Genomic DNA, 9,777 nt, shown 5'->3' with positions numbered 1-9,777 from the left:
GGCACCTCGTGCAGCCTGTGGACGGGATGAGCCGAAGTGGCAGGGCCAGGCAGTCCTGGGCCATCAGGTCCCACCTGATGGCTTAGCCCTAAACACGCCCCAACCCTGAGAGAAGGAAAAGGGTTAAACTGGCATCTGCCTGAAAGCCATCCCACCTCAGGAGCATCAGTGTCGAGGTGATGCTCAAGTGCTTGCACACCCTGCCTCCCTACCTCCAGCCACCTCACTGGGATTTTTCCCACCTTCCTTCAGCTCCTTGGGACCAGTCTGGGGCTGGAGGGGACTGAGCAGTGCTGGAGCGCTGGGGGGATGCTGTGACAGCTTAAAAATGAGCCACCAGGCAGTGAGAGAACTTTCTGAAAAGAGAAGAGGAATCTGCCTTGAATGAAGAGGATTTTAGCACCTAGGGCTGAGCCAGCTGCTGGTCCCACCACAGCTGACGCCGTCCCCATCAGAGCCGTCCCTTGTCACCTGCATCCCCTCAGCAAGGCCCCAGTGCTGTCCCCTGCGTTTAGGGATGATGTGGATGATCAGGTGCTCCCACCACCCTGCCAGCTTGAAAACCTTGTGTCCCCCCAGCAGCCCAAGCACCTCCCAGGGAAATGGGGGCACCAAGCAGGGGGTCCTTGATCCCCAAGCAGGTCGTCATTAGTGGGATGAGGCTGAAATCCGAACGCTTGGTGCCAGACCCCAGGGAAGAGCAGGCTGCCAAGCCCGGAGCCTGTCCCCTAGCCGGTGTAATCCATGGCCAGGCACCTTCTTCCACCTCCGTGGGTGCCAAAACGCTGCCCAGCGCAAAGCCACCACGTGGGTGCTGACACCAGCCTAGCAGCATCGCTCTGCCAGGCAGCACCACAGCTCCAGCACGCTCGTCGGGATGCGGCATGGGCACGTAGGGCAAGAGAAGGGACAAGCAGTTAAATTGCAGGATTAATGTTTTCTGAAGGCTTTTCTGAGCACTGATTTCCGAGCCAGGAGCTGCCAAGGAGCAAGGAGAGAGTGAAGCTGAGGTTATTTCAGGGTCGGATGGGTGGGTGCATAGATGGATGCTGGCGGCGGGGGGGGTGCAGCAACGCTCAGGGGCAATGCGATTCCCACTGCAGGCAAAATCTGACCCAGGCTCCGAGTTTACAGTTAGCAAAACACGTTGGGTTGGGGTTTTTTGCCAAATTACATGCTGTATTATAGCGAGATCTGGAAAGCAATCGTTGCGAATGACACCCACGGAGGTGCATCATCCAGCCCCCTCAGCTCCCTGAATCCACGCTAGCAATCGTGAGAGATGGCAGACAGCAAATGTCCCAGCAGTTTGTGGCTGCTCCCTCCTCCTGAAAGACCCCGGTCACCCAGCTGGTGATGGCTCAGCCTCCACCTTGAGCAGCATGGGGGGGCTCTGAGCACGGGGCTGAGCTGGTGACACCCCTGTTCCCACCTCTCCTAGCCCTGCAGCAGCTCCCAAACAGCAGGATTAGACCTACCGGGTCATGCCAAGCCTGAGCCGCTGTGATACAACGTGACCTGAACCAGCCTGACTCAGCCACCTGAAAACACAAATATAACTGTGTTTTCCATATGCATGCATATGTATAAACAAAACTTTAATACATACATGTAGAATGTGCATATGTACAAATATAATGGCTCGGGCTCCAGCCAGCACCAAGATCTGGCAGCTCTTGCCCCAGGACCAACAGGACCCTGCTCCCCCCGAAGCTTGCAGCCCTCCCTGCAGCCCAGAGTAAGCAAGTGCTGGCCAGAGGAATGAGGCTGTGCGGCACCCCCACAGCAGGGAAGATGTTCTCATCTGTTGTAAATAATTTTTTGTCCATTTATGTGTTACAAAAACACCAGCTCTTGGACCCCAGTGCAAACTAGGGATGGGCTTTCCTTCTCGTGTGCTCTGCTGCAGTCTGGCTGTACTGAAGTTGGTGGTTTAGGATGTCCTGGTGTCATCTTTGAGCCCTGTTTTCTGGAATGCTGAACCTTGATGACTTCTGCCTCTTCTGCAGGTCTTCAAACAGTTGGGAGAGGAGGGTGAGAGTAGGAGCATCTCCCACCAGAGCCTGCCCAGCGCCTGGAGAGGAGCTGTCGGGAGACCCTCTCACCTGCTCTGCCCCGCAGGTTTTCAGATGCTTGGGACGAGCGGTGCGGGGCTGTTAGAGGTGCTGAGCTGATGAATTAAACCCCTGGCTTTAGCCATTGCTTGCATCACCCTCATTAACCATCCTGATGGAGGTGAGCACGGCTTCTCGCCCGCAGCGTGGCCTTTTCCAGGGCGCAAGCCCAGCCCTGGGGAGCAACTGGGGCAAACCAGACCCCCAGCACGAGGCTGGGGGGGGCGTTCAGAGGGGACTGAGCTTCTTTGGAGTGGCACTTCATAAATCCTGGCCTTACAAAGGGCTCTGCAGCATCTGCCCTTGCAGGCCTCCTACAAACAGACGCGCTTCTCCCCAGGGGTATTGCGGCAGGTCTATCAGCCATCGTGTTGCTATTTTCTTGCCAGGCACCCGCGGCCGTTCACGTTTAGGTTTCCAGTGATCATTTAGCAAGCAGCCCCCATGCAGCCCACCCAGCGCAGGTGCTGGAGGGGGAGATGTCCCCCCTTTTGTGGCTGGGGGGGTGGCTGGTGGCTTTGCCGGGAGCTGATGACAATGGGCAATTGTCAAGTTGGGGCCCCTCTGGTTTGAGTTTTTTTCCTTTTATAGTAAGTAGCAGTTGCTCCAGCAGCTGGCCGCCCCCCCGGTGAGGACAGGGCTCCGTATATAAGGCAAGGAGCAGATTTGCCTTTCATCCCTCTGGCCGGCTGCTCTGCTGTGTGGGCAGGACTCATCCCTGCATCTCCGCACAGACCTGGCGCCATGCCGCTCAAGAAACCCGACCCGAAGAAGGAAGCAGCCAAACTGGCTCCATCCCTGGAGCCACCCAGGGAGCCTGCCTTCAACCCTAAGAGCGTGAAGGTGAGTGAGGAATGAAGATGTCACCCTCTTTCTTCGTGCCTGTCATCTGCCAGGCACGGGCAATGCGATGCTCCACACAAATGGCATTAGCCAGGCTGAGAGCCAGGGCTGGAAGGGGAGCATTATCAGACTGCACGGATGCAGAGGCTGGGCGCACTGCTCACCTCGCTGAGGGGGAGTTTCAATCCTCCCCGGTGCAGCCCGGCTCAGCACCCACCCTGGGCAGCTGCTCCGCTGCCCGGCCGTGGGGTTGAACACCCCACAGCTCCTGGCTGAGACGCTCTGCTGGGGCCCCAGCAGCACTACAAAGATTTTCTGCCACCCACCATCTCCATCCTAAAGTGTTTTGCTGCCTGCATTGTCTCCACGTGAGCGCATCTTTTATCCCAGTCTCTACAAGGAGCGAGCCTTTGCCAGTGATCCCTCGGGATACAGCCACATTTTTAAGCCAGAGCTGTGGCAGGAGAGTTATTCAGAGCAGGCTCAGCATGGAGGCTGTTTAATCACTTGAACTAGCCATCAAGCCTTCAAATACCATCCCTTCCATCCAGAACAGCCCCGGCCCTGGTCCGAGCATCCCTGCTGCCTGAGCCCCGCCCCCCCCCCCCCGCCACGCTGCTGCCGGTTGTGCTTCCCGCAGGGATCCCAGCTCACAGTGAGGGCAGGAAGGCTCCCGGGCACCAGGCACGGAGGGGAGGGAGAGGTTCAAACGCAGGGGAGAGCCCCCTCACCACCCCTGTGGCACCACAGCCCTCACGCCTGGCTCTGTTCTCTTCTGACAGATTGAGTTCACCGCCGAGCAGATTGAAGGTAAGTGCAGGCTCCACCTTCCCCAGTCATGGCATCAGAAATGTGGGCTCCTTTTTCCAGGCAGTTTTTCACAGCAGGCACGAGATCCGAGGCCCCACACACCAGATCCCCTCCTGCAGGAAAGCCCAGCAGGGTCCGGGTACCCCCTTGCTCCCAGCAGGCTGCTCATCCCGAGGGATGGGCTGGCCAGGTTACCCAGCATGAAATCAGAAAACTGGTCCCCGACCAGCACCAGCTGGTAAGGAGATGGGAAAGAGCACTGGTGGGAAGGGAGGAGGCAGGAGAGGGGGCGATGGTGGTGGGGAGCGGGAGGCAGCGCGGGGGTTTGGCTGGGACACATTCAGGGCTGGCAGGAGCAGTGGACGCATCCTGGCTCCTTGCTCGGCGCTGAGGGAGCCCCAGTTGAAGAGGATAATCCCAGCTCCAGAGCCTGGCAGGGAAAAGGTATTTTTCCATTCATGGTGAGAGATGCAGCCTAGTTCAAAGTCTGGGATTCATGTGGGAGGAGCAGAGCCTGGCGATGCAGGGGCAGCCCCGTGCCGAGGGGCTGAGCTGAGACTGGGTTTTCTTATCTCCCCACGGCCGGTTTTAATGCCTCTGTATAGATAAGGGAAGGGACAAATCTGAGGGCAGACCCCGGTGGGAATACTGGGAGGAGGAGACGCAGTACCCTGCAGGCTTGGCCCCCAAACCAGCTTTTGGAAGGAGAAAAAAGAGCCAGTGGAAATGTGAGCAAGTTAAAATGTGAAGATATTTGGATTTCAGCTGCAGCGCGGTCCCAGCACGCGTGATGTGCTCCTGTGGCTCCACCAGCTGGGAGCGACATCGCTGAGCACCCTGGCCGCGGTGCCTCTCAGCCCAGGGACTCACGTGCGGTGATGTCCCCCATGACGGCTGTCACTCGTGGAGATGGAGCCATTGTGAGGTCAAGTGGGACAGCAGCAGCAGCCTGAGGTGCTGGGGGGGGGCCATGGACAGGGCTACAGGGACACAACAAGAACGTCGTGGGGACAGGTCCATGGGATGGTGAAGCTCAGCAGAAGATATAAGGATGCCAAGTAGAAAATGTAACAGATCCAAAGCCCTGCACCAGGATTCCCACCAAACCCAAGGCGATGCCTACCAGACCTTGATGTCTCCATCACCACATAGAGACTGTGATCATCTCATCCCACCCAACAGCAGGAGGAGCAGCAGCTCCACTTTGAATGAACTGTTGCTGGACATCATGAAGAAGATGGACCAGAACTTGGAATTCATTAGTGCCATGGACAAGAAACTCACAGCTCTGAGTGCTCACGTGGACAGGCAGGAAAGTCTGGTTACCTGCTTGGGCCAGGCAGCTGCTCCGGTGGACTGGCTGGCCTGCAGGCAGAGGCTGAAATCCAGAAGAACGTAGAGCATCTGCAGCAGGAAACCCACCAGGTCCCTGCCTGCATGGGGCAGCTGGGGTCGCAGGTGCCGGCCACCAGCTTGACTTGCCTGCAGAGGAGGGTAAGGGCTTGTGGGGGGTGGGGGCGGTCCTGGAGGACTGGTTTCCCACATTTTGCACCTCAGCACCAGTGAGGACCCTGTTGTAGCGTAGAAGATCTTCTGGGTTGCAACAAGAGGCAGCAACTAGGCTCTGAGCAGTGCAGGTGCGTGGCTGTCCCCGCAGCCAGCATTGGGATTAGAGAGACTCCAGCACGGACCAGGAAGCTGAAAAGCATCATGCAGAGAAGCAAAGCCATCCTTGCTGGTCCCAAATTTAGGCCCCCTTCCTCCGGGTAAAATGTAACACTCAGTGGCATGATAATTTATGGGAACCGGCTTGGAAATTAATCTGTGTCCTTCCACGCAGGGCTGGTGTGACATGCGCTCTGCAGGGCGGAGGGGGGGACATGGTCACCCTTCCCCAAGCAGGAGCCACACTGTGCTGTGCCTGCCCTGCTGGAGCTGGGGGGACACCAGCAGAGCCCAGCGGGTGAGGCAGGGGTCGTGAGGTGCAGCGGGGAGGGTCAGGGGTCCCCAGAAGCCCGGGGTGGAAAAAAGAAAGCGCGAAGGGATGTCCTGCAGCAGAGACAGCAGCCTGCACCTGCAGCTGGCACGGGGTGGTGCAGGAATCCCAGCAGGTCATCCAGCCAGCTCCACACGGGTGGCAAAACCTGCTCAAGAAGCTGAGCAGCCTGTTGAAGGAGGCTGGCAAGCCTCAGCAGCTCGTTGCCAGCACCGGGCTGCCTGCCCTGGGCAGCAGCGGTGGGTGCAGAGGGCACCCACCACGCTCGTGTCCATCCCTTCCCTGCCTGCCAGGCAGGACCTGGTTCAGTGGGGTGGGAGATGAGGCTGGGGACATCTGAGCTCTTCTGTCCCACAGAGTTCAAAGAAGCCTTCAGCCTGTTCGACCGGACGCCAGTGGGAGCCATGCAGATCAGCTACGCGCAATGCGGGGATGTCCTGCGGGCGCTTGGCCACAACCCCACCAACGCAGAGGTCCTGAAGGTGCTGGGCAAGCCCAAGCCAGAAGGTGACAGCAAACTGGGGCAGCCAGGACAGGGTGGGACAAGCAATCCTTGCGCTCCCTGGCAGCAAGTGAAGGATTATGTCTGCCGTAGGAAGAACCCTATGAGATGAAGGAATTGGGAAGGGAATGATGCGGAGAGGCTTCATTCCTGAGTAATTCCTTCGCTCCCCTCCCTGTACCACAGCTGATGTAAGGGATAGGTGGTCCTCACCCAGGGGTGGTGACAATTGATGCTTAGCAGACCGTATCCTGAGCTGGTGCAGACTGGTGTAACCTGACAGGTCCCAGTGCAGCTGCATTGCCCTGGTGACAGAGGACCTACCTGCTGGTTTTAATTTGGGGCTGATATCAGCAGTCTGCGTGCAGTCCCCAGATGTTAATACCTCATTCCTCATATAGATCTTCCAGTCTCAAGTATAATATACTTGTGGGGCTTCTCCCCTTACTTAGATGGAAATAAGACCAGGAAGGTTAGCCAGGAGATCCTCAGAGGCTGACTTCAGCCTAACGCTGTTGATCTCTGACCCCATCTCCTCCTCCCCTTCCAGAAATGAACACAAAGATGCTGGACTTTGAGACCTTCCTCCCCATCCTGCAGCACTTCACCCGCAACAAAGAGCAGGGCACCTTCGAGGACTTTGTGGAAGGGCTGCGTGTCTTCGACAAGGAGGGCAATGGCATGGTGATGGGAGCCGAGCTGCGCCATGTGCTGGTCACACTGGGTACGGGCTGGCCCTGAGGGGAGCATCCTCAGTTATCAGACAACCATTGCACCTTGGTCCTCTCTCCACAATCTCCCACCAGCATTCTCCAGCTCCCTTTTAAATCCCCTTATCCCTCATCTGGTGGCTTTGCGTCTCTGGAAGAAGGACAGGAAGGTGCTGGTGGGCTGAGAACTCTTCTTCTCACCTCTCCATCCTTCTCCTCCAGGGGAGAAGATGACAGAAAGCGAGGTGGAGCAGCTCATGGCAGGACAAGAAGATGCCAATGGCTGTATCAACTATGAAGGTAGGAGCAAGAGATTCCTGTCAGGGCCATCTCGGACACAGTTGTCTTGTCTTAGGGTGCAACATGTGTCCTCTGCAAGGACACTGGTGATCACTGAGACCATCCTGCAAAGCTTCTCCAAGGAGAGCTGTGAGACATGTCAGCTGGGGTGGGAACAAGGTGGTTGTGCCAGTGATTTCCAGTAAAAACAGCTGAAGACAGCATGTTTCCAAAGGTTTGGAGACTGTTTTATCCCCAGTTTTGGCACTGTTTCGTTGTAAGCTATCAAAAATAAACAAAGCCAGCATCTTTCGCAGCAGAGGCTAATTGGGAACATTTGGAGATCCAGATTGTTCACAGTTCCAAGAGGGTGAAAATCTGGCACAGGGGGGTGGTTAAATCTGAGAACCCCTAAAACTGGAGAGCATTGAGGAAAAGAGGGTACCCATTTCCCTTGGCCTCAGAAAACTGGGGATAGTGGTACTGGCTCGTCTCCAAGAGGGGTTTGTTATCACTCTAACCAGGTTTGGGGTGGCTTGTAAAGGTGGAAACAGAAGGAGAAATCTCAGTCCTGGCAGCGCACGTCTCGTCCCTGGGGTGCCCTGGGCTGAGGGTACCCCCTGCTGCCTCTCTGCCCACCGCAGCTCACAGCATGTTTTGACCTCTCACGCTCTCATTTCTGGTTCCCTCCTCAGCTTTTGTCAAGCACATCATGTCTGGCTGAAAGAATAAACTTCAGGTGAGCTTATCAGCGTCTCCTGCTGCTTACTCTGAAATTGGAAATGCTGCATATAACAGCCCGGGGCAGAGGAACCAAAACCCAAACCCCACAAGCAACCATGCAATGCTACAGGAATAATCCCGGCTCTGAAAGCACAAAAAGCTGTGTGCATGATAACGAACCTCGTTTGTAGCTCGTGCCATTTAAAATGTATGGGGACAGCTCCAACCCCGTGACTGTCAGTCATGGTCTGGTTAATTGTGTTGATTCTCTGCTCAGAAGGAAAGAGGTTGGTGTGGCTTATGGCGATACATTTTCTAACCCACCAGGAGCTAAGGTGGTCATCAAACAGCAGCCAGTGGAAATAAATATTTAAAAACCTGCAGCAGTGGATGGCTTCACGCTAAGAAAATACTAAGTACTTAATGAGGAAATTTCTGAACTAGCAAGTATCCACATTCCCATTAACATTAGAAAGAATATGGAAAATGTACCATTGATGCCTGTTAAATTTTTTTGTGTTTCTCTAAGTCTGCCTAAGGAAAACAGAGAAACAGGTTTCTTTTAGGGTGAACTATCCCTCTGAAATCTATTAAATTTAACAGAAAATCCAAGTTACTAAGAGCTGGCTCCAGCCTCCCCTGACATAAGACAGTGTCTTATGGTGTTGTTATCTCACTTACTTTTCTTAAACTTTTCTCCTCTCTTCAGCTGTAAGAAAGGCAGAAGGCCAAAACAAAAAAGAAACAAGAAAAATAAAATGACCTGCAGATACTGCTAAATACACAAGTTAAAATATTTTAAAACCCGCCCCCTCTATACAAATTTCTTTAAACATCAGAAGGGTAAAACGGAGACTGACACAAGCCTGAACTTTGAACGTTCAGCATCCTTTTTATCTTGTTTCTAATCCACTTCTCTCTGGTTCCTGTTTATTAGCTCAGCAATACAGGTGGTTAGGTGGCAAATGCTGCTAGGGAGATTTAATCCTACGCAAAACTATCTGCAGGTAACACCGGGTTTTTAACGGTGTGGAATTACAGCTATTGGCATTTTGTGTTCATCTGGGAAGGAGCACTCTCATCTCAGAGATCCGCTGTGTTCAGCTCTCTCCTGCTTGTCTCCCAGGCTCTCGGCACTGTCTGAGCCCACTGAGCGCCGCCAACAGCAAGGTTTGTCCCTTACTCCCTGGATGTCACACGTCTGCAGAGATGTTTTGCATGAGCCACCATGAAGAGTTGGCCTCCACGTGCGTGCACCTAAGCCTTGGTATACAATGAGACATCTGCAACTTGGCTTTAAACCTTAGGTTATTCTTCTCAGGCTTTTTCTGTGACATTTGGCTCATTAAACTTCATTCCATCCTCCCTTAAATGGTATCACTCCTTTGGCTTTGGGCTGCTCATTGAGGGGGTAGATGGAAGAGATGTCTCAGTCACCACCAGCTGTCAGAGATAGCAGGATGTTCCTGCAGAGAGGGGAAAAAGGCAGGTTTTGTGACTGTGAGATGTGAGGGAGGGGTTCAGACTTGGGGGTGAGGGTCTTTGTTCATCACCCCAGCCTCAGTGGGGGGCCAGGAGCTGGGCTGCAGTCTGGCCACGTCTTACTGATGGAGCTAGTGTGAGGGGCAGGTTGTGTCCAACAGAGCCCCTGCTCTTGGGAGGTTCTTCCCCTCCTCTCTGCCCTACACCCAACCCTTTTTCAGACCTGTAGCTCACCCACCCTACAACATGCTGCACCATGAGCGTTCCCTCCAGGTCCCGGCTGAACTGCAACGTGGAGCAATGAGGGACCTGCCTGGC

General features: G+C 55.0%; 1 protein-coding gene across 1 annotated transcript; it reads left to right on the top strand.

Moving 5' to 3' along the window:
* The first annotated feature begins 2,805 nt into the window (after positions 1-2,805).
* Positions 2,806-9,403, top strand: LOC130160104 (myosin light chain, embryonic). The gene is made up of 7 exons (XM_056362370.1): positions 2,806-2,957; positions 3,740-3,767; positions 6,121-6,270; positions 6,816-6,989; positions 7,198-7,275; positions 7,950-7,993; positions 9,104-9,403. The coding sequence occupies exons 1-6, from the start codon at positions 2,859-2,861 to the stop codon at positions 7,976-7,978; spliced, it is 558 nt and encodes a 185-aa protein (XP_056218345.1). The 5' UTR covers positions 2,806-2,858; the 3' UTR covers positions 7,979-7,993; positions 9,104-9,403.
* Positions 9,404-9,777: the final 374 nt, after the last annotated feature.

The sequence above is a fragment of the Falco biarmicus genome, chromosome 17 (assembly GCF_023638135.1).
Source record: "Falco biarmicus isolate bFalBia1 chromosome 17, bFalBia1.pri, whole genome shotgun sequence".
NCBI lineage: Eukaryota > Metazoa > Chordata > Aves > Falconiformes > Falconidae > Falco > Falco biarmicus.
Note: the sequence above shows the minus strand (reverse complement) of the source record. Positions and strands in the feature narration are given on the sequence as shown.